We start from the raw sequence: 24,712 nt of genomic DNA, 5'->3' as shown, positions 1-24,712 counted from the left end.
GGAAGCGGAGACACGGTGGCCGCCGGGTGCTGCCCGGAAGACGGAGCTGCCAGTGCAGGAGCAGCCCCTGAGACGGAACACGTTTTGCATTTTCTCTTGTTTTTAACTTTTTAAAAATTAATATACAATTTACTTATAAAATTCACCCTTTTTAAAAATATGCAATTCTGTAGTTTTTAGTATGTTCAGAAAGTTGTATGATTGTCCCTGCCGATTTTCAGAACTTTTTCCTCACCCCAGAAAGAAGCCTCCTCAGCAGTCGCCCTCCACCCTACCCCCGACCGAGGCAACCACCGACTGGCTTTCGGTGATGGATTTGCTATGCAGGGCCTGTCCTACGAACGGGGTCCTGTAATCTGGGCACACCTCAGGGCTGCTGGGTTTGGTTCCAGACCACTGCAGTAAAGACACTCGAAGGAATTTTTTGGTTTCCCAGTGCATATCAGTTGTATTTACACTGTCCTCTAGTGTATTAAGTAAGCAGTAGTAGCAGTGGCTCTAAAAAACAGAGTATGTGCCTTCATTAAAATTTATTGCTGAAAAATGCTGAGCTTCAGCTGAGTAGTTGAGCTGTAATGTTTTGTTTTCATTTGGGTTTTTTGCTGGTGAAGGGTCTTGCCTCAGTGTTGACGGCTGCTGACGGACCAGGGTGGTGCTTGCTGAAGGCTGGGGTGGCGGGGCGGTTGCCTAACAGGAGACAGGATTGAAGTTTCCCGCATCTGCTGATTCTTCCTTTCACAATTTCTCCCTAACATGCGATGCTATTTAATAGCGTTTTACCCACAGCAGCCGTGGCACTTACCCACTCAAATTTAGGGTCCATCCTCTCCCACCCTGCTGCTGCCCTATCAGCTAAATTTGCATAATATTCTAAATCCTTGGTTGTCGTTTCAACAGTCTTCATAGCACCTCCCGCAGGAGTACCTTTCATCTCAGGAACCACCCTCTTTGTCATCCATAAGACGTAACTCCCCGTGCATTCAAGTTCGATCATGCGATTCCAGCAGTTCAGTCTCCTCTTCAGGCTCCGCTTCTATTTCCCGTTCTCTGGCTCTTTCCAGCACATCTTCAGTTATTCCTTCCACGCTCTTGTTCATGTTCATATTTTGATTTCTTCCCATGAATCACAGATGCTCTTAATGGCCACTAGAATGGTGAATCCTTTCCAGAAAGTTTTCAGTTTACTTTGCCCAGATCCATCAGAGGGATCACCATGGCACCTACAGCCTTACAAAATATATTTCTTAAATAATAAGTCTTCAGAGTCGAAATCACTCCTTACTCCATATGGAAGTTGCTGCATGGCTGTTGTGTTAGCAGCGTGTAGAAGTAAATGGCCTTTTTTCTTAAGCCTTATGAGCCCAGCTCTGCTCGCCTCACGCTTGGCTGCTGGCAGCCTCCTCCCCTCTCAGCCTTCACAGAATTGAAGAGAGTCAGAGCCTTGCTCTCAGTTAGGCTTTCGTTTAAGGGAATGCTGTGGCTGCTGGCGTGATCTTCTCTCCAGGCTCTTGAAACCTTCTCCTTGTCAGTGGTGAGGTGGTTTCACTTTCTTACCGTTAGCATGTTCGCTGGGGTAGCACTTTTCGTTTCCTTCCCGAGCTTTTCCTTTGCACTCAGTTCTCGGCTGTTCGGAGCAAGAGGCCTAGCTTTTTTAGTCCTTCTCAACTTCTGATGTGCCTTCCTCAGTGAGCTGAGTTATTTCCAGCTTTTGGTTTAAAGTGAGAGATGTGTGACTCCTCCTTTCACCTGCACAGTCAGTGGCCGTTGTAAGGTTATTAATTGGCCTAATTTCAATATCTTTGTGTCTCATAGTGAGACCCAAGGAGAGGGCAGGACCTGGTGGAACAGCCAGGTAGTAGAGCAGTCAGAACACACACACCATTTATCAATTAAGCTTGTCATTTTATATGGGTGTAATTCATGGCGCCCCAAAACAATGGCAATAGTAACGACAAAAGATTGCTGATCACAAAGTACCATAACAGATAGAGTAATGAAAAAGCTTGAAATATTGTGAGAGTTACCAAAATGTGACAGACACACAAAGTGAGCAAATGCTGTTGGAACAATGGCACCAATAGACTTTCTTGACACAGGGTAGCCACACACCTTCAATTTGTAAAAAACACAGCGTAACTGCGAAGCACAGTAAAGTGAAGCACCGTTGAATTACTGGCGTCTTTCATTTGCCATGTTTTCAGGGTTCATATCGTAGTATGTGTCAGTGCTTTACACCTTTTTATGGCTGATGTTCCAGCGTGTGAATTTACGTATCTCGTTTAGCCGTTAATTGACATCCGCAGCTGTTGGGAACAATGCTGCTGTGAGCGTTCGTGTGTGAGATCTTTATGAGCACGTGTTTTCAGCTTTCTTGGGTTTATTCCCGGAAGTAGAATTACTGTCAGACGGAAAGTCTGGTGGTGCCAGGTTTTCCAAGTTCGCTACACACCACTTTACGCGGCTTCCGGCCGCGTACGCGGGTTTGGTTTCTCCACACCCTTGCCGACTCTTCCTGTCGTCTTTTCTTAGTTACAGCCATCCGAGCGAGTGTGAAGCGGTACCTCGTTGTGACCTCCGTCTGCATGTGTCTAGATGGATGCGGGTGGGCCGTGTGCTGCTTGCCGGCCGTCGGTTTTCTCTTTGGCGGACTGACTTGGGGGGGGTTAGTGCTGCGCCCTGAAAGACTACAGGGACTTGTAGAAATCTGACCTTTCTGACCCACCAAGGCTGGCTTCCACAGCAGGGCGCCTGGTGAGGAGAAACTGCTGGAAATCAAAACTTAGCAGGAGAGAGACACGGGAAAAGGAAAGCAAGGATGTCGACCAAAGTCAGGGAGGGGAACGGAGCCAAGAAATCTTGAAAGCAAGTTACCACATTTGTCATCACATCTGTGAACGAAAACAGACTTCTCAACCTAGAAAGACTTCCCTCAACCTCAGTTTTTTAGGAAAACTAATTTCACATAAAAATAACAGAAAAGCATTTGAGGTGAAATTACGTAAATTTTAACTCACAAGAAAGGGAAAGTGTGCAGACTGGTCTGGAGGCTGGTGGGCAGCAAGTTACCTTGGAAGTTTCTAACTTCACAGGGGATGGAGTTAGGCAGGCTCTAAGGGGCTTGCTATGATAAAATGTTTCCATAATTTACATTCTTCTGAATGTGTATAATATACATTAGGAATTTTTAAGAGCTTAATCCTTAATTAAGTTCTTGAGTGTTCGGAATGTTTTAAAGATGTTTCTTAGGAAGAAAAATTTTCCAGGGAAGAAGTGTCGAGGAATAGGGGATGGGGATTCAGGAGGCACTTGTGATGAGCACCTTGTGATGAGGGTGACGTAGGGAAGTGTGGAATCACTGTGTTGTACACCTGAAACTAAGTATAATACTGCACATTAACTAACTGGAGTTCAAGTAAAAACTTAACATTTTAAAAGAGGAATATACAGAATAACATCCTGACAAGCAGTGAAAGAAAGGCATGCCCACAAAATAGACTCAGACTGTCACTATTTCAAATCAAGCTAAGAAACATTTTTTAAATGATAAAAGGTGTGAAAAGATACCAGAAGTCAAAATAAGAAAAACTTCAAAATGAAGTGACAGAATTTAGGAAAGAATTAGAAATGAAAAATTATTTCAGTGATACAGACTAAATTAGAAAGAATACCAGAGCAATAAACACAACAGATAATACCTTCAAAGAGAAATAGATCATGAAGAAAAGGAAATTTCTTGTTCTCGCTTTGGCAGCATATGTACTAAAATTAGAACAATACAGAGAAGATTAGCATGGCCCTACGCAAGGATGACACAGATTCATGAAGGGTCCCATATTTTTGGAATATTACTCAGCCATCAAAAAAAAAAAAAAAAAACCACACCTGAAATCTTGCCATTCGTGGTGATGTGGATGGAGCTAGAATATATAATGCTAAGCAAAATAAGTCAGTCAGAAAGACAAACACCATGTGATTTCACTCATGTGGAATTTGAAAAACAAATCAGAAGAACATATGGGAAGTGGGGGAAGAAAAGAGAGAGAAACAAACCACAAAAGACTCTTAACGAGAGAACAAACTGAGGGTCCCTGGACGGGAGGTGGGTGAGAGATGGGCCAGGTGGGTGATGGGTATCAAAAAGAGCATTTGTTGTAATGAGCACTGGGTGCCATATGTAAGTGATGAATCACTGAATTCTACCTCTTAAACCGGTATTGCACTGTATATTAACTAAAATATAAATAAAAAGAAAACAGGACATTTCTTAAAATTAAAAAAATGAGAGAAAAAGATTTTCAGAAAAAAGACCGGCAAAGATCAAACATGAATATGAAGAATCCCTGAAGAAGAAAAAAGAATAAATACTAAAAACTAATTAAAGAAAAAGATTTTAAAATTTTAAAGCAATGTTTGAAACTGCATTTTGAGAGAGCATGCTCTACATTTAAGAATGTCAACCCAGAGGCGCCTGGGTGGCTCACAGTCAGTTAAGCGTCTGACTCTTGATTTCAGTTCAGGTCATGATCTCATGGTTTGAGGGATCAAACCCTGCACCAGGCTTTTTGCTGACCATGCGGACCCTGCTTGGATTCCTCTTGAGTGTTATCTCTCTGTCGCTCTCAAAATAAATAAACTTTAGAGAGAGAGGGAAAAAAGATCAGCCCAGAGGGGTACCTGGCTGACTCCATTGATAGAGCATATGGCTCTTGATCTCAGGGTCATGAGTTCCAGCCCCATGCTGGGCATGGGGTCTACTTAAAAAATAAAATGCTTTGAAAAAAGAAAAAAGCATCAACCCAGAATCACCAGCATAAAGGATATAATTTTAATAAAATTACTGGCTTTAAATAAAATTGGGCATCTAGAGAAAAAAAGCCATATGACTTATAAAGGAAACAAAATTAGATTTTCATTAGACTCTTCAACAGCAATGATCCATGCATAGAAAAAAAAAATTCACAGTAACCAAGGAAAGCATGTGTGGGCCAAGGATTTATAACCAGCACCACTGACTTTCAGGTTCACACAAAAGATCATAGCAAGCTTACAACCCAAAAACTGGATGTGACTACAGGTGTATCAGCAGGTGAATGGATCAGGTTGTGTCCAGACTATTGGAAATGCTCCTGAGCAATGGAGAGAAATGACTACTGACACACATGAGAAGAATGAATTTTAAAGTAATTACACAGAGTGACAACAGTCAGATAAAATGGTACATAGCATGAATTCTATTGATCTAAAATTCTAGAAAAAAATAAAGAAGAGTGACAGCAGGTCAGTTAAGTTTAGGGTAGAGCAGGGCTAGGGGAGTGATTAGGAAAGAGACCAGAGGAAACTTTGAGGAGTGATGGATGGGTTTATCTTTTGTTTGTTTTCCAGTAAAGTATTCTTCTTATCCCTTCTTTTTTAATTGAGGTATCACTGACATATATTTATTTCCGATGTATAACCTAATGATTCAGTACTGGTATACATTACAAAATTATTACCACAATAAGTCTAGTTAACATTCGTCACTGTATACAATTACCCCTCAAATTTTTTCAGTTGAGCTTTGGATTTCGGCTCAGATCATAATCTCCTGGTTCGTAGGTTTGAGCCCTGCATCGGGCTCTGTGCTGACAGCTCAGAGCCTGGAGCCCTCTTCGGATTCTGTGTCTCCCTCTCTCTCTCTGCTCCTCTCCTGCTAGCACGCTCTCTCGTGCTCGTGCTCTCTCTCTCTCTCTCTCTCAAAAATAAGCACTTTTCCAAAGAAGACATCCAGATGGCTAACAGACACATGAAAAGATGCTCAACATCGCTCATATCAGAGAAATACAAATCAAAACCACATTGAGATACCACCTCACAGGGGTCAGAGTGGCTAAAATTAACAACTCCGGAAACAACAGATGTCGGCAAGGATGTGGAAAACAGGAGCCCTCGTGCACTGCTGGTGGGAATGCAAACTGGTGCAGCCACTTTGGAAAACAATGTGGAGGTTCCTCAAAAAATTAAAATTACCCTACAGCCCAGCAATAGCACTGCTAGGAATTTACCCAAGGGATACCGGAGTGCTGATGCATAAGGGCACATGGACCCCAATGTTCATAGCAGCACTCTCAACAATAGCCAAATCATGGAAAGAGCCCAAATGTCCATCAACTGATGAATGCTTAAAGAAGATATGGTATATTATGTACAATGGAATATTACTCAGTGATTTTAAAAAAGGAATGGAGTACTACTTGGCAATGAAAAAGAATGAAATCTTGACATTTGCAGCAATGTCGTTGGAACCGGAGAATATTGTGCTAAGTGAAGTTAGTCAGAGATAGACACCATATGTTTTCACTCATATATGGAGTATGAGAAACTTAAGACCATGAGGGATGGGAAGGAGGAAAAATACATAGTTGCAAATAGGGAGGCAAACCATAAGAGACTCTCAAATACAGAGAGCAAACTGAGGGTTGATGGGGAGGGTCAAGGCAGGGAGGGGAAGTGGGAGATGGGCATTGAGGAGGACACTTGTTGCGATGGGAACTGGGTGTTGTATATAAGTGATAAATCATGGGAATCTACTCCTGAAGCCAAGAGCACCCTGTATACACTGTATGTCAATAAATTATACTTAAATAAATAAAAAACACTTAAAATTTTTAAAAATAAATTTAAAAAGTTTTTTCTCATCATAAGGATTGTAAGGTATGCTCTCCTAGCAACTTGCAGATAAACAGGATGTTATTACCTATAGTCACATCCCTGTGACTTATTTTATACCTGAAAGTTTGTATCTTTTGACTCCCTTTTACACATTTACCCCACACCTCACACCCCACCTCTGGCAACCACCTATCTGTTCTTTGTATCTATGAGCATGGAGTTTTTCCTGTTTGTCTTTTTTTTTTTTTTTTAAGATTCCACATATAAATATGTGAGATCATACAGTGTCTTTCACTTCATTAAGCATAATGCCTTCAACGTCTGTCCATGTTGTTGCATATGCTACAATTTCATTTTCTGTGGTTGAGTAATACTCTGTGTGTGTGTGTGTGTGTGTGTGTGTGTGTGTGTGTGTGAGAGAGAGAGAGGGAGAGAGAGAGAGAGAACTTCCAGATCTCTCTGGAAGTTCTATTTTCAGGTTTTTTGAGGAACCTCCATACTGTTTTTCATAATGGCTCCACCAGTTTACACTCCCACCAGCAGTATACAAGTGTTACCTTTTTTCCACATACTCAAGACTTGTTATTTGTCTTTTTGATACCAGTCATTCTGACTGGTGCGAGGTGCTCTCTCATTGCAGTTCTGATTTGCATTTCCGTGATGCTGAGCATCTTTTCATGTGTCTGTTCATCATCAGTATGTCTTTGGGAATTGTGTATTCAGGTCCTCTGCCCGTTTTTAATCAGATTATCTGTTTGGAGGTTAAGTTGCATGAGTTCTTCAAGGTAATGTTGGCCTCGTAGAATGAATTTGGAAGAATACCTTCCTTTTCTATTTTTGGAAGAGTTTGAGAAGGCAGGTATTCATTCTTCAGATGTTTGGTAGAGGGTCACCTGGCTGGTTCAAGCTTGCAACTCTTGATCTCTAGGATTGTGAGTTTGAGCCCCACATTGGGTGTAGAAGTACTTTAAAATAAAATCTTAAAAAATGAATTTTGGTAGATTTCACCTGTGAAGCCATCTAGTCCTAGACTTTTGTTGGAAGTCCTTTGATTACCAATTCAATTTTATTACTAGTAGTCTCTCTGCTCTGATTTTGTATCTTCATTCAGTCTTGGAAGATGATGTATTTCTGGGAGTTTATCCATTTCTTCTGGGTGGTTCAGTTTATTGGCATATAATTTTTCATAGTAGTCTCATAATCCTTTGTATTTCTGTGGTACAGGTTGTAATTTCTTCTCTTTCACTTCTGATTTTGAGTCCTCTCTTGATGAGTCTGGCCAAAGATTTATCTTTTTTTTTTTTTTTTTTTTTTTTTTTTTTAATGTTTTTGAAGAACCAGCTCTTCCATTGATCTTTTGTGTTGTTGTTTTAGTCTCTTTAATATATTTTCTCTCTGATCTTTATCATTTCCTTCCTTCTACCACCTGTGGGCTTTGTTCTTTTTCTAGTTCCTTTAGGTATGAAGTCAGATTGAGATTTTGTTTCTTGAGTAGACCTGTATCACGATAAATTTCCCTCTTTGAATTCCTGTTGCTACATCCCAAAAATTGTGAACCATTATGTTTCCATTTTCATTTTTTTCCGGGTGTCTTTTTCATTTCCTCTTTGATTTCTTCATTGACCCATTGGGTGTTTAGTAGCATGTTGTTTAGTCTCCATGTGTTTATATTTTTCCCATTTTTAAAAATTAATCCCTTTATCATTAAGGAATAACCTTCTTTGTCTCTTGTTATAGCCTTTCTTTTTAAGTCTATTCTGTCTGACCTAAGCATTGCTACCCCAGGTTTTTTTGGTTTGTTTGCGTCCATTTGCATGGAATATCTTATTCCATCCCTTCAGTTTTAGTCTTTATGTGTCTTTAGGTGCGAAGCGAGTCTCTTCCAGGCAGCATATAGATGAGTCTTGGCTTTTTAATCTGGTCTTTTGATTGGAGGATTAGACTGTTTACCTTGTAAGTGATTATTGATAGATATGTACTTATTGCTGTTTTTGTTAATTGTTTTCTGGATGTTCTTTTCTGTTCCTTGTTCTCTTTATGGCTTGATGACTTTGTTTAGTAGTATGCTTAGATTCCTGTCTCATTATCTTTTATGTATGTACTATAGATTTTTGCTTTGTGGCTACCATGAGGCTTACATTTATTTATAATGTATTTATAACAGTCTGTTTGAAGTTGAGAACTTACACAGGAATGCATTCTAAAGCGCTACATTTTTACTCTCCCTCCACCTACATTTTATGTTTCTCACATTACATTTTATGTCTTTTAACCTTGTGTATCCCTTAACTAATTATTGGAATTCTATTTTTACTACTTTTGTCTTTTAACCTTCATACCAGCTTTAGCTGTGATTAATCTACCAACCTTCCTATCTTTACCTTAACCAGTGAGATTTCTATTTTCATATATTTTGTTGTTACTAATAAGCACCCTTTATTTTCAGTGTGAAGATCCTTTAACATTTGTCACATGGTGAGCTTACTGGTCATGAGCTTCATTAGCTTTAGCTTGTCTGGAAAGCTCTCCTCCAGTTCTGCACTCCTTCCCTGACTGCTCTGGGCTGGCAGTTGTCTTCTTTCAGCGCTTTGAGACATGTCTGTTACCTTGGCTGTAGTGGTAGTTGTACGGAGTACACCTGCGTCACGGTTCATCAGGTTGTGCACTTTATGTGCAGTTAATGTCAATAAAACCTCAAAACCCTTCTGAAGGGCTTTATTTTGGAGGATAAAGGACTCAGACTGTTCGTGCTGTGCTCCAACTCAAGGGCTGTTGTTTCCTCTCCTCCTTCCTGAGGTGTCTACTAGAGAATAAGCTCCGACAAGAAAATGATTGGAAAGTCATCAAGTGTAGTTACCTGTAGAGAACTAAGATCAAATAAGGTTATAAGGCAGAGTGTAGGATGTACTGGCCATGTGCTAAGGTAGTGGGCACAAGCAGAGCAGATCAGGGTCTTTTAATGTTGGTGCCACACACATAGAACCCACCCCGCCCCCCAGAACAACACCTGTGGCAAAGAATGAGGAGAGTGCTGCAAATGCTTTTCCTAATGTTTTTCCTTATACGTTGGCAGTGACTGAGACTCCTGTGTATAATGAGATGAGATAAATAATTATGTGGCAGCGAGCAACCCTAGCACCGGATCATAGTCTTGAAATAGTTGCTTACCAAAAGAAACCCTAATTCTTTTTTTCTTCTTTTATAGTTTATTGTCAAGTTGGTTTCCATACAACACCCAGTGCTCATCCCCACAAGTGCCCCCCTCCATGCCCATCACCCCCCTTCCCATCCCCCCCAACCCCATCAGCCCTCAGTTTGTTCTCAGCATTCAAGAGTCTCTCTCATGGTTTGCCTCCCTCCCTCTCCCCAACTATTTTTTCCCGTTCCCCTCCCCTATGGTCCTCTGTTAAGTTTCTCCTGTTCCACATAGGAGTGAAAACATATGTATCTGTCCTTCTCTGCCTGACTTATTTCGCTCAGCATAACACCCTTGAGTTCCATCCACATAGCCAGATATCATTCTTTCTCATTGCCATGTAGTATTCCATCGTATAGATAAACCACATCTTCTTGATCCATTCATCAGTTGATGGACACTTAGGCTCTTTCCATGATTTGGCTATTGTTAAAAGTGCTGCTATGAATGTTGGGGTCCATGTGTCCCTATGCATCAGCACTCCTGTGTCCCCTGGGTAAATCCCTAGCAATGCTCTTGCTGGGTCATAGGGGAGTTCTATTGTTAATTTTTTGAGGAACCTCCACAAGAAACCCTAATTCTTGAGGAAGTGGTTGATCTTAGCTCTGGGGTGGGAAATGTACAGGAGGAGTCTGTGATGTCATTTCCTACCCAACAGAAATAACCAGAGACATATTGTGACATACTGGAGTTATGTCAGAGGAGCCAGTTTGAACACACTGCAGTTGAGGTGTCAAAAAAATGAACTGAAACCCATCAAATATGCTTAAATGCATGAGTTCATAATGATATATAAAAGAAAGAATCCATCAACTTAGAAGAACGGTAGGAAACCAGTTCAGAAAGTGTCAAGCATTTGTCCTACCTTTCCTGATTGATCTGTACCCATGGGGAGCCAAATATTAACGAGGGGAATTGCCCCTGTCTAGCTTATTCCTAATAATAAATGACAAAGATAGGAATACAATTGGAGTTATCACCATTTTGTAATGTCCAGTGATTGAAAGAGACATAAATTGTTGACAGATGCTAATAACATAAAAAAAACAATTTGATGTCATTTGCCTTCCGCTGAAAGAATACATTACTGCCGGTCGTCTTAACAAAGGGGTCAGACTTGAGTCTGATCCAGTCTAGGATCCAGCTGACAATCTTCAGGAATTCAGAGGAAAGTGTTGAACAAGCAAGAAACTGCAAATGGGCCTGAGATACTGCAGGTCAGATGACTGGTCTTTCTTCAACAGACAAATTATAAGGGGGGAAAAAAAAAGCTCAGAGGGGGCATCTATAAATGAGATGTAAAAAAGATTTTTAAAAATTTAAATGGTGGGACTAAACTATGGTGTCTAGGGATGGATATTAGGGTAACAAAAGTCAAAGAAAAGTAAGAAATTAGAAGTCAGGAAAATGTTACTTACTGGGGAAGAGGGCTGTGATTCAGGTAGGACCTAATTACAAGGCTTCTTGGGTAAATGGTAATTCGATATCTTGAACCAGTAGTAGTTACAAGAGTGCTTTAGACTAATTCGTTAAGCCACGGACTTACTTGACATGATACTCTGAATCTGTGCCTCCCTTCAGGTTTTTGAAAACTGTTGTGTTTTTTAAACTCCTTGGAGTCCCTCCTACTTTAAATATATTGCTGAAAACTAAACGCACTGTTAGGGCTCCTTGAAAGAGCACTATGGTGGCTGATCAGTAATTCATCAGAACAGCTGTCGTACGTAGTCCTGTCCTGAGAGTCGGCGGGGAACCGAACTGCAGCCCTGGGTCTGCAGAAGCAGGCTCTGCTGGAAGTCAAGAGGGTGAAGTCACCCCCTCCCCGTCCTTGCAGATCGGCTGCAATGCCGTCAGCTGGGCGCCTGCCGTTGTACCTGGAAGCCTCATAGACCAGCCATCGGGGCAGAAGCCCAACTACATCAAGAAGTTTGCGTCGGGCGGCTGCGACAACCTCATCAAGCTGTGGAAGTAAGCGGGGTTGGTGGGCTTCCCCTCATGGGGGCACCTCTTCCCTTGCACCCTCCCTACAGGGACTCAGCCACACTTCACGGGAAACAAGATCACCCTTTTTCCCCTCTGGCCCATAGAGTACTGTTTTCAGTCTGTCAGATGGCATCCTTTAAAAACAACTTGGCCTTGCTCAGGCACTTTCATTCTTCGCCTACTTCCCAACTGCCAGCACCATCGGTGTGAGGGAACAGAGCATTTCTTGGAGGGTTTCTCTGTAGCTGGTGAACTGAGTAAAAATCTCAAGGTCAGCAAATGAAATTCGAAAGATGCAAGGGCTTCTTGGGCCCTGCAGGGCCCACGGGGTGGGGGTGGAATGGAGGTGTGGGAAAACACCTGGGCAGCCACCGGCTGCTCCTTCCTTTCATCTCCCCTGGTAGGGAGGAGGAAGACGGCCAGTGGAAGGAGGAGCAGAAGCTGGAAGCGCACAGTGACTGGGTTCGAGACGTGGCCTGGGCCCCCTCCATCGGCCTGCCCACCAGCACCATCGCCAGCTGCTCCCAGGTCAGCCCAGACCCGTGAGAGCCTCCCGTGTTGTTTAGCCTCTGAGTGAGTCGCGTCAGCCCTTACGGTCCCTGCGGGTAAAGACTTAAAGGTAAGGGCAGCGCAACAGGCACCAGGACCAGGTCATCCTGTGGTGAAGGCTCGATTGAAAGGTACAAGTGACTTGCCTCTGCTGAGCCACGAGCTGGGCCAGATTTGGGGCCGATTTCCCCTCGTCGGCATTGTACGGCTGGGAAACAGCTGCCCAGGTGCGTTCCGACAGTTCCCAGGCAGGCTTCAGGGGCGACGGCAAGTTCTAAGATCCTGGACTCACCTACCTATTGAGTCTTCACAGACCACAAAAGAAAGTCCAAGGACAAGCCTTTAATTATGTGCTCACCCACCATAGACAAAATTTAAGCCAGCCTTCATTTGAGCCTGGTATGTTTCTTCCTAAATTTGAGAGGGACTTTTTAAACTTGTCCCTTCTCATTCTCCGAGCTTGGTTTATAGACAGCCATAGTCATTTGGTTAAGAAAATATAGACCGAGCCCAAGGGAGCCAAAACAAGGAGGGGACTGGGCAGACATGAGGAAAACCCAGAGAGAATTTTAGAGCTAGCAACGCAAAGGCCATACCTGAAACCAGTGTTAGCACAGGAACCTGGGGGAGTCGACGGATGTGAAACGTGCTCCTGCGGTAAAGGGGTAAAGGCAAGGCTGCTGGGCTGGACATGGGCCATCACAGCGGTGCACTCCCAGCAGGGCCTTGGCTGCGCTGTGTGCTGAGTCCCCCACCCCCTTCCTGCCAAAGTCCAGCGTGGCTCCAGATTGAGCGGATGGATATCCCCAGGGCAAGATCCCTGCCCTCCCTCCCTGACTCGAGCCTCTTTTCCTAGGATGGTCGCGTGTTCATCTGGACCTGTGACGACGTCTCAAGCAACACGTGGTCACCCAGACTGCTGCACAAGTTCAATGACGTTGTGTGGCACGTGAGCTGGTCCATCACGGCCAACATCCTGGCTGTCTCGGGCGGAGACAATAAGGTACACCCCATTTCCGTGACATGGTGGGTGGGCCCTGTTTGCCTTTCCCAGGCTCACTGGAAAGCACAGGTGAATTCCCCATGGAATGACGGGCTTAGAAGGAGCATTAATGAGCATGTGTTTTGAGTATGTCTCTTCATTACATCATTAAATTTTGCAATCCCCTGCACTACACCCCCCCCCCCCACGCATAGGAGGTTTGTCCCCTTTTTACTAATGTGAAAGAAGCTGACAGGTGTTTGACTTGCACAGGGGTCACAAAGCAGTTAGGTGGCAGAGCCAGTAATCAGGCCCAGGTTAACTCCCCAGCCACTGCCCTGACAGTCCACCACCCTAATCATTTGACCACTTTGCCATCATAGTGACATTAATTAGCATGGCCCAAAAAGTAAATAGATTAAAAAAGCAACAACTCATAAACAAAAGCAAAAAGATAGGAGGGTTTCTGTCAAACACCTAAGAGACATACTTCTAAAACTCAGTGTAATTCATGAGTATTCTTACCCCCCACCATATACTCTCCCTGGCCGGGCTACGAGCTGTATAAGGGAAGGGACGCGGAGACAAAGTAGCGACCGGAAACCAGTAAAACAAAGAGTAGCTCAGGGCAGTATAGCAGCATGACGGCTGCACTGAACCCTGCCCTATAAAGTTACGCGTGGACCCTCTGCCCGTGAGGAGGGCTCAGCCGGGGAGGTGGCCGTGGCCCGTTGCTTCTTCCTCTCTAGGGGCGCCTGTTGTCTTAATCCTGGCAAAGTACATACAAAGTTTACCCAGCTGACCCAGTGTTAAGTGTACAGTTCAGTGGTTTTGAGGACATCGACGTCAGTGTGCCACCATCATCACCCCGCCTCTCTCGGGCTGTTGACATGCTCCCAGCTGAAACTCCGACCCCGCTGAGCACTGATTCCCTCCCACCCCCGACCTCGGCCCCGGCCAGCACCGCCCTACCTCCTGCCTGTGCCTCTGCCTGCTTTGGGGGCCCCCAGGTAGAACCACGCAGGGCTTGTGTGTATGCGACTGGCTCCTTCGGCTTCCCGTAGCGCCCTCGTGTTTGTTGTGCCGCGTGTCAGTCCCCTTCCCTGTGAAGGCTGAATGACGCTGCGTCCTCCCACGCGGTAGGCACGCATACGTCGGTGGGTGCGGGGCGCCTCCTGCTTCGGCGGGTGTCAGTCACGCTGTGCACGTGGGCGCACCAGCCGTGGCTCTTTGAGGGGCGCCCGAGTGTCTCGGTGCGCATCCCACTCCTCGTTTCCGTTCAGGTCACGATCTCACGGTTGGTGGGATCAAGCCCACATCAGGCTCCGTGCTGATGGTGTGGGTCCTGCTTGGGATTCTCTCTCTCCCTCTCTCTCTGCCCCTCACCTGCTCACGTACCTGTGCTCTCTTAAAAAAAGTTGTGTGTGTGTGTGTGTGTGTGTGTGTGCGCGCGCGCGCGCGTGTGCCTGTGTGCGCGTGTGTGTTTATCTTTGAGGTTCCCTGCGGGTAGTTTTTAATCCAGCCTGGGGTCCCTTTCATGTACAGTAGTCCCAGAAAGATCTAGCAGGCCTCTCCTCAAAGCCATAGAATTTGAGAGCTGGAAAGATCTTCAAAGACAACTAATCTAACCCTCCTTATTCCTGGCAAGTGCCAGAGGCAGAACCAGGCCCCAGGTCTCCCTGACTTGTGTGAGGAGCCCCACAGTGGTGCATGCACACGCCACACTTGGGGTCTGCGCCGTTACTCTTTGATGTGTCTTACTCTTCCTTATCACCCTGTTTGCTGCAAAGAGCTCAACCCAGTTGCTCTCTGCATAGCATCCCTTCCGTACAGCACTTAGTTTTCAGCCTAGAGCATTCTGCACCGTGCATGTGTAGTAAATAGTCTGTCTCTAAAGCAGGAATTTTTTTTTATTATTTTTTTTTTTTTAAAAATATTTTAAAGTTCATTTTTGAGGGAGAGAGAGACAGAGTGTGAGCAGGGTAGTGACAGGAGAGAGAGGGAGACACAGAATCTAAAGCAGCTCCAAGCTTTGAACCATCGGCAGAGCCCAATGCAGGGCTCAGATCTCAAACCGTGAGATCACTGATCTGAGTTGAAGTCAGATGCTTAAGTGACAGCCATCCTGGTGCCGCTAAAGCAGAAATTCTTAAAACTGTTATTATTTTTACCAGACACGTACGTAGCTTGAAGTAGTAGTTATTAGGTTATGATTATTTTTTAATGCAGTCAAATGTTCATTCTCCAGAAACAAAGCTTTTCAGTGCTTAGCTGTTTATTCCACTGTTTACATCTGTGTTGAAATAACATACTTACAAGTCTGTTGTCTTCCTCTAGCACACTTCTCAGATTTTAGTATTTAACTTGTTAAAATGTGGATTACCAGGCCCACCCCCAGGACTTCTGAATCAGTGGGTCTGGACAGAGACCCCAGAACTTGCAGTTTTCACAAGCTCCCCAGTCACAGTGGACGCCCGGCCTAGAGCGAACACTTTGAGAGCACGGCTCTCTTCCCCTCCATCCTCTCTCAGAACCTGCGGTCCCTTGCTTAAAACAGCAGCAGTGTTTGTTTTCTTGTTTTGGGTTGGTTTTTTTTTAATGTTTATTTTTGAGAGACAGAAGGGGAACAGGGGAGGGGCAGAGAGAGAGGGAGACACAGAATCCGAAGCAGCTCCAGGCTCTGAGCTCTCAGCACAGAGCCCGATGCAGGGCTCAAACTCACGAACCATGAGATTATGACCTGAGCTAAAGTCCAATGCTCAAATGACTGAGCCACCCAGGCGCCCATACATTGTTATTTATTTTAATATTTGTTTATTTTGAGAGCGAGTGGGAGCAGGAGAGGGACAAAGAGAAAATCCCAAGCCAGCTCTGGTCTCACAGCCCAGCGTGGGGCCCGATCTCACCGACCCGTGAGCTCATGACCTGAGCTGAAACCAAGAGTCAGACACTTAACCTACCGAGCCACCCAGGCGGTTATTAGTATCAGTGCTGTTACTGTTATTTCACGTTATAGCACTGCCACCTGTCAGCTGTTTTTCTTATTTTTAAGGTGTTCTTTTTCCCATTTCAGTGAGTGAGAACTGACATACATCATCATAACATATGGTTGGACTTGTGTATACTGTGAAGTGATTACCACAGTACATTTAGCTAGTGTCCATTGTTTCATATAGATCTAATAAAAAGAGAAAGCAAAAAAAGAAAAGCTTTTCCTCACGAGAACTCTCAGGATCTGGTCACCATTTCACATAGACCACACTGCATTGTGAGCTGCGGTCCCCATGCTGGTCCTGACACCCCTGGGGTCTCTGCGCCTCATAACTGCACGTGTGTTCCTCTTGACCTTCCACCCCCAGCTCTGGTAACCGCAGATCTGATCTCTTCCTCTTTGACTGGTTTTGGGGTTTTTATGGATGTTTTTGGTTTATAGATTGCACATATCAGGGAGATCATACAGTATTTGTCTTTCTCTGTCTTGTTTCACGTAGCATAATGCCCTCAAAGTCCACCCCCATCGTCGCAAATGGCAGGACTTCCTTAATTTTTTATGGCTGAATAATATTCCATTGTATAGAACTTCTTTATCCATTTGTCTGTCAGTAGACACTTGGGCTGTTTCCATATCTCGGCTGTTGTAAATAATGCTGCTTTGAAACGGGGGTGCAGATACTTTTCAAGAAAGTGTTTTTGTTTTCTTCAGATTAAACACCCAGATGTTGAACTGCTGGATCATACAGGAGTTCTATTTTTTTTTTTAATATTTTTATTTATTTCTCGGAGAGAGAGAGAGAGAGAGACAGCGTGAGCAGGGGAGGGTCAGAGAGAGAGGGAGTCCCAGACTGAAACAGGCTCCAGGCTCTGAGCTGGCAGTCAGCACAGAGCCCGACGCAGGGCTCGAACCCACGAACCGCGAGATCATGACCCAAGCGAAAGTCGGACGCTTAACCGACTAAGCCACCCAGGCGCCCCAGGAGTTCTATTTTTAATTTTGTGGAGGATCCTCCATACCGTTTCCTGTAGTAGCTGTACCTGTTCGCGGTCTCACCAGTAATGCCCAAGAACTCCCTCTTCTCCACGTCCACGCCAGGACTGGTGTCCTTGTCTTTTCCATGATGGCCGTTCCAGCACAGGTGCTATCTTCCCGTGGTTGTGACCCTCACTTCCCAGGGATAGTGATGCCGATCACCTTTTTGTCAGGCTGTTGGCCTTTCCTGTAGCTTTTTTGGAGAACTGTTCTATTCAGGTCTTTTGCCCATCTTTTAATTTTGGTATTGAGTTTTAGTCTTCTGTGGATATTTTGTAGTTTGGGGGGGTTTTGTTTGTGCATAAACAGGCTTCACACCCAGCCGGTTAGGGTTAGTGAGCAGTGCGGCCAAGGTGGGACTTGAACTCATGACCCTGAGATCAAGACCTGAGCTGAGATCAAGAGTCAAGTTGGATGCTTAATTGGGGCACCTGGGTGGCTCAGTCAGTTAAGCCTCTGACTCTTGATTTTGGCTCAGGCCATGATCTCACAGTTGGTGAGTTCAAGCCCCATGTCAGGCTCTGGGCTGACCGTGCAGAGCCTGCTTGGAATTCTCTCTTTGCCCCTCTCTCTGCCCCTTTTCCACTCATGTGCGTGCACATGCACATATGCTCAGTTTCTCAAATAAAACATAAATCTACAAAAAAAAGATGCTTAACCCACTGAGCCACCCAGGCATCCCTGGATATTTTGAATATTAGTTCCTTATCTCATGTATGATTTGCAAATATTTTTTCCCGTTTTGTAAAGTTGTCTTTTTACTTTGTTGATTGTTTTGCTGTACGGAAACTTGTTAGTTTAATGCAGTTCCACTAACTTATTTTTTATTTTGTTACTTTTGCTTTAGATGTCACATCCAAAAAATCATTGCCAAGGCCATGTCAAAGAGTTTTTCTTTATTTTATTTTTTAAAGTTTATTTTGAGAGAGAGGGAGTACACATGTGTGAGTGGGGAAGGGACAGAGAAGGAGAGAGAATCCCAAGCAGGCACGAACCATGAGAATCATGATCTGAGCTGAAATCCGGAATCAGACACTTAAGCAATTGAGCCACCCAGGCACCCAAAGAGCTTGTTTTCTTACATTTTTTTTCTAGGAATTTCAGTGGTTTCAGATCTTATATTTAAGTGTTTAATTCATTTCAAGTTAATTTTTTCAGTGGTGTAAGATAAGGGTCTAATTTTATTCTTTTACCTGTTAAAATCCAGTTTACCCAGCACTGTTTATTAAAGAAAGAGACAGTCTTTTCTCTAGTTAGAGTATTCTTGGCTCCCTTGCTGAATACTAAACATATATGCTTGGGTTTATTTCTGGGCTTTTGATTCCATTGACCTCTTTGTCATCTGACCAGTTCATACTGGCATACAGTACCATCTGTTTGTTTTAATGCCATTACTATAGCTTTATAGCTTGAAATTAAAAAAGGAAGATTCCTTCCACTTTGTTCTTCTTTCTCAGGAGTGCTTTGGCCATTCAGTGTCTTTGGCGGTTCCATTTACATCTTAGGACTCTTTTTCCTACTCCTGTCCAAAAAAATAATCCCATTGGAATCTTGATCGGAAGTACATTGAATCTATAGATGGCTTTTGGTAGTACTGAAATTTTAACAATGTTCATTCTTCTGATCTCTGAACAAGATGCGTTTCCATTTACTTGTATTCTCAGCTTCTTTCATCACTGTCTTGTAGTTTTCAGAGTAGCCATCTTCAGCCTCCTTGGGTAAGTTCATGAGCATTTTCTTGTTTTTGTTATTGTAAGGATTGGTTTAATTCTTTTTCAGATAATTCATTCTTAGTGTATAGAAACACTACTGATTTATGTTAATTTGTAACCTGCACCTTTAAAGAATTCATTGTTTAGATGTAAGTTTTTTGATGAAACCTTTAAGATTTTCTGGAAACAACATCTTGTCATCTGCAAATAGAGACAATTTTAGTTTTCCTTTCCAGTGCTGAGTGCTCGGGCAAGGACTGTACTGAAAAAGGCACCCTTTTCTTAGGGCGGATTTTCAAGGAAGAGCTTTTGGCCTTTCACTGTTGGGTATTCTGTTAGCTTGGGCTTATCACATGACCTTATCACATGACCTTTATGATTGAGGTATGTTCCTTCTATACCTGACCTGTTAAGCATTAATCACAAACAGATCACGCTGGCTGATTTGCATATGTTGAATCATCCTTATATTCCACATATGAATCCTGCTTGATGGTGGTGAATGATCTTTTTAATGTACTGCCAAACTCAGTTTGCATCTATATTCATCAGGGTTATTTGTCCGGAGTTTTATTTGCTGGTAGTAGCCTTTTCTGGCTTTGGTATAAGGGTAATTGTTGGCCTTGTAAAATGAGTGTGTGGGTGTATTTCCTCCTTTTTGGGGGAGGAGGGGTGGAGAGAAGATTTTGAGGATTGGTAGTCATTCCTTACATGTTAGGTTAAATTCACCAGGCAAGCCATCTGGCCCTGGGCTTTATTATACAAGGAGATTTTTCAATCATTATTCTCTCTCCTTACTGTTTAGATTTTCTATTTCAGAAAAGGTTTTAATTTTTATAAAAGTAAAATGTTTTATTCAGATTTTGTTTCTTCCTGATTCAGTCTTGGTAACGTTTCTAAGGATTTGTTCATTTTTTCTAGGCTGTTCACTTTGTTGACATACAGTTCTTTCATAATAGTTTCTTATTTTTCTTTGTATTTCTGTGATTATCAGTTGTAATAGTCTCCTTTCTCATTTATAATTTTGTTTTGGGTCCTCTTTTTTCTTTGGTTAATCTTTTCTATTGTTTTCCTCTTCTCTCATTAATTTCTGCTCTAATACTATTTCTTTTTTTTTTTTTTAATGTTTTTATTTATTTCTGAGAGAGAGACAGCATGAGCAAGGGAAGGTCAGAGAGAGAGGGAGATACAGAATCCGAAGCAGGCTCCAGGCTCTGAGCTAGCTGTTAGCACAGAGCCTGACGCGGGGCTCGAACCCATGAACAGTGAGATCATGACCCAAGCCACAGTCGGAGGCTCAACCTACTGAGCCACCCAGGTGCCCCATGTTCTTTTCTAATTCCTTATGGCATAGAGGTAGGTTATCTATTTGGGATAGATCTTGTTTCTTAATGTAGGCATTTTTGCTGTGAACTGCCTTTTAAGAACTGCTTTTGCCTGCATCCTGTAAGTTTTGGTATATTGGGTTTGCTTTCATTTCTTCTTTAGTCCATTGGTTGTTCAAGAGAGTGTTTAATTTGCGTGTATTTGCGAATTTCTCAATTTCCTCTTGCTATTGATTTCTTGCTATATTCATACCATTGTGGTTAGAGGAGATGCTTGATTTGATATCAGGGTTTTTTTTTAATTTGCTAAGACTTGTTTTGTGTGCAGTTACAGTATGTTCTGCTGTCAGAAGGTTATGTACATGTTAGGCCCATTTGGTCTATCCTTATCCGTCTGGATGATCTCTCCATTGTTGAAAATATTAAAGTCCCCAACTATTTTTGTGTTACTCTTTATTTAGTTCTGTTACTTTTTGATTTATAATTGTTACATCTTCTTGATGTGTTGATCCCTCTCTCTCTCTATACTATTTTTTAACATTTTCTTTACTTTTGAGACAGAGCACAAGTGGCTCAGGAGGGGCAGAGAGACACACAGAATCAGTACCAGGCTCCGTGCTGTCAGCACAGAGCCCAGTGCGGGGGCTTGAATCCGTGAACCGTGAGATCATGACCCAAGCTGAGGTTGGATGCTCAACCGACTGAGCCACCCAGGCTCCCCTCTCTTTACTGTTTTTACTTTGATATAAGTATAGCTACCCCTGCTTTCTTTGTGGTTGCCATTTGCTTGAAGTATCTCTTTACATCCCTTGTCAGTCTCTGTCTTTAAAGCTAAAGTGAATCTCTTGTAGGAAGCATAGTGTGGGATCTTGGATTTTTTTATTCAGCCATGTGTTGTCTCGACTGGAGAGTTTAAACCATTTACATTTGAAGTAATTATTAATAAGGCCTTACACAATTGCCATTTTATTTTCTGGTGGTTTTCTTGATACATTGTTCCTTCTTGTTCTTTTTGTGTGTGTGTTTTGAGGTCTTATAGTATCAGTATGCTTTAACTTCTTTGTCATGTTTATTGGTCTGATATTATCACAGGGTTTTCCCTTGGGTCTGTAAGGCTTACGTAAAACATTTTAAAACACCCTATTTTAGTCTATTTGTTTTTGAGAGAGGGGGAGACAGAATCTGAAGCAGACTCTGAGCTGTCAGCACAAAGCCCAATGTGGGGCTCGAACCCACAAGCTGTGAGATCATGACCTGAGCTGAAGTTGGACACTTAACCAACTGAGCCACCCAGGTGCCCCAAAACACCTATTTTAAAATAACATCTTAACTTCAATAGAATTCCTAATCTTTACACTTTTACTTCTCCCTCTTACATTTTAGGTTATTTATGTTACAGTTGACATATTTTGTAATGTGTAACTGATAACAGGTTAGTGTAGTTATGGTTATTTATTACTACGTTAACTTCTACACTAGAGTTGTAAGTGAATTATATACTAATACCACCATATTACAGAATCCAACTTTAACTATCGTTACCAGTAACTTTTAGGCTGCCTTGTACGGTGTTAATGAGGATCCTTTTATTTCTACTCAAAGAACTCCCTTTAGCATTTCTTGTGAGGCAGAGGTATGGTCATGAGTTCCCTGGGCTTTTGCTTGTCCAAGAAAGTCTGTCCGTTGCTGAAGGACCCTTGTGCCTGGCATAGTATTCTTGGTTAACAGGTTGTCCCCTTTGAGTGTGTTTCTTCTGGCCTAAAAAGCTTCTATTAGAAATCTGCTCACACTCTTACGGGGGAGTTTCCTTATATGTAACTTTTTTTTTACCCTCTCTAGCTACTTTAAAAATTCTTTGACTTTTGACAATTATGACATGTCTTTTGTAGCCCTGTTTGAATTCAGCCTATTTTGGGCCTCTTGGCAGTGCATGGATCACGTCTTTCGAGTCCCTTATAGAGCGTTACTAGTGTCCTTTGGTGCTGTCACGTTTACCTGGTTTTCTGTGATCCTCCCGTTGGTATCGGTGCCGTTGAGTAAGTGGTCTCTTCTGAACTTTGCAGGCTCGCTGTGGCCGGCAGTTTCACCGGTCAGCTAGTTGGGTTTCTGGTCACTCCTGCTGAGGATAGAGGGTGGCCCCCTGGCTGAGAGCAGCAGGTAGGACCCTTAGTTGCCTGCAAGCTAGTGGGCTTCGCTGGGGCCTGGATGCTCTGGTTAGGCTTCCTGGAGTCAGGACTGGGCTCTCGACACTAGTGGGTCTGTGAATTAGCTTCCTGCCAGAGCAGGGTCAGCTTGTGTGGAGCCCAAACTAGTGAGGCCCAGGAGTACACGGACCGTCCTGGTGCGGTGAGGCCCGGGTTTCGCTCTGTCGACAGGAAGCCAGGCGCTGTTCTAGGGCCGTGGGATGGACTAAAGAGCTTCCCGCGTGCTCTGCTCAGGCACCAAGTGCTTGTCCCGCCCCTGCACAGTGGCAGAAGCCGCCGAGGGCCACCCGTACTTCTTGTGTGGCCCTGACTCAAGCCAATCTGTTCCCAGGTTTCTCCGTGAAATAAGGCCACTGGCTTTTGCTCTGGGGCCACCAGCTCTCTGCCAGAGAGTGTCCTGCAACTTGTCGGCGTCAGAGCCCTTCCCGTCAGATGGGCCTGGGGGGCCGTGCTCTACAGCAGGTGGGGCTGGCTGGGGGCTGCCCAGGTTCAAGGGCACGCAGGACCGCATGGTACAGCATTCCCTAGGGCAGCCCGGGCCCCCAGCGCGGCGCCGGAGAGGAGCAGAGATCCTGCCTGGGCTCTGCCACCAGGAACGCCGTGCCGGTGTCGGAAGCCCTCCCAGCACCCGGGCCGCTGATTCTGTCTCACTTGGGACCAGGGATTTATTCAAGCCGTTGGCATAGACGGACTTGGAGGAAGAGGGCACTTGGGCCGTTCCTGCCTCTCCTCCTGTGTTGACCACTTAAGAACCCCACTTCGTCACAATCAGATGCCCACAGATGTGCCTGCAGAGCCCAGAGCTCCCCCCAGACAACTCACAGTGCGGGTGACTGGATGTCACCCCTGTGCTCCTTTTCCTCTGGACAAACACAGGTGGACTCAGTGCTGAGCCAGCCTGGGCGGGGAGCCGTGCAGCCAGCACGTAGCCTTCCAGCCAGCCTTCCGGTACCGTGACTTGGTCTCTGCGGTCGAGCGGGGGGCTGCTTCAGCCTCATTCCTGTGGGGGGAGCTGAGTCAGGAACACCCTCTGTCACCGCCTTGCAGAGGTCACTCTCCCCTTCTTTCTTAACGGGCGTAGGGTTTTGTTTGCTTGCCAGCCGGGAGTCCTGGCCCCTGCGGGAACCCGGGAAGCAGAGGGAAGGGTGCGGACCTCTAACGCGCCGTGTGCACTGGCTTGCAGGTGACCCTGTGGAAGGAGTCTGTCGACGGGCAGTGGGTGTGCATCAGTGATGTCAACAAGGGCCAAGGTTCTGTGTCCACTTCCGTCACAGAGGGCCAGCAGAACGAGCAGTGACAAGACCGGTGAGGCCCAGCTCCCCACCTGCTGACTCCAGGACTGGCCTTTCCTGGACCAGCTGACCAAACCGCGGGAGGAATGGCTCCACCAACATTCCTTCCCCAGGAGGAGTTACAAATGCACCAGACAGATCATCTGCCTTAACATGATTTGATATGGTTTGTAATTTACTGTCCTGCTGAAAGCATTCATGTTATGAGGAAAAGCTACAAATGCTCTTCAAATCTATTATTTTAAAATATTTTTGTCCATTTTTATGTACCTTTTGGGTGTCAGGCATTATTTGGGGGGGTTTTGTTTCCAAAATAGGTAATAAATTCATATTGCTTATAATTCTTCCTGCATTACCCTAAGCCCTCCATAATAAGTTCACGTTCACTCGTGTTGGTCAGTGTACTAGAACATTAGCCAAGACCCTGGTCCCTGTAGGCCTGGCTGACCACCCCCCCCAACCCCAACCATCACACACAAAGCTGGTATCTGTATAAGTGGTTCCAGTCACACAGGAGGCATCGTACGGAGTATGGTGACGGGGGCTCCGGTGATGGTGACCCATAACAGGCCGTGCAGGTGCAGGGCAGTATTAACCAAATACTCACAACTAAGAGACTGGCCCAGAAGGAGTCCACTTCATGCATATTAAGGACCCTGTCAGCGCTGGAGACCACGGTTCTGGTTCTGGTCAACCCTGACCCAAATACCACCTCTTAGCAAAGGCCCTGGGACCGTCAGGTGAATCAGTGGCCACATCGGCAGCTATGATTCACTGAGACCTGCCGCACCCTG

The 24,712-nt window shown here is 44.3% G+C and overlaps 1 protein-coding gene and 1 pseudogene across 1 annotated transcript in view; both read left to right on the top strand.

Annotated features, from left to right (window-relative positions):
• SEC13 (SEC13 homolog, nuclear pore and COPII component) overlaps positions 1 to 24,259 on the top strand; it is a 34,993-nt gene extending 10,734 nt beyond the window's left edge. The window contains exons 6-9 of the mRNA XM_077751483.1: positions 11,679 to 11,812; positions 12,232 to 12,355; positions 13,233 to 13,379; positions 23,810 to 24,259. Coding sequence (XP_077607609.1) covers positions 11,679 to 11,812; positions 12,232 to 12,355; positions 13,233 to 13,379; positions 23,810 to 23,923 — 519 coding nt within the window. The 3' untranslated portion in view covers positions 23,924 to 24,259. The remainder of the gene's footprint in view (positions 1 to 11,678; positions 11,813 to 12,231; positions 12,356 to 13,232; positions 13,380 to 23,809) is intronic.
• LOC144221153 (U6 spliceosomal RNA) lies at positions 3,740 to 3,839 on the top strand (annotated as a pseudogene).
• Positions 24,260 to 24,712: the final 453 nt, after the last annotated feature.

The sequence above is a fragment of the Crocuta crocuta genome, unplaced genomic scaffold (assembly GCF_008692635.1).
Source record: "Crocuta crocuta isolate KB4526 unplaced genomic scaffold, BGI_CrCroc_1.0 scaffold69, whole genome shotgun sequence".
NCBI lineage: Eukaryota > Metazoa > Chordata > Mammalia > Carnivora > Hyaenidae > Crocuta > Crocuta crocuta.
The sequence above is the reverse complement of the archived record's forward strand: the minus strand, read 5'-3'. Positions and strand labels throughout refer to the sequence as shown.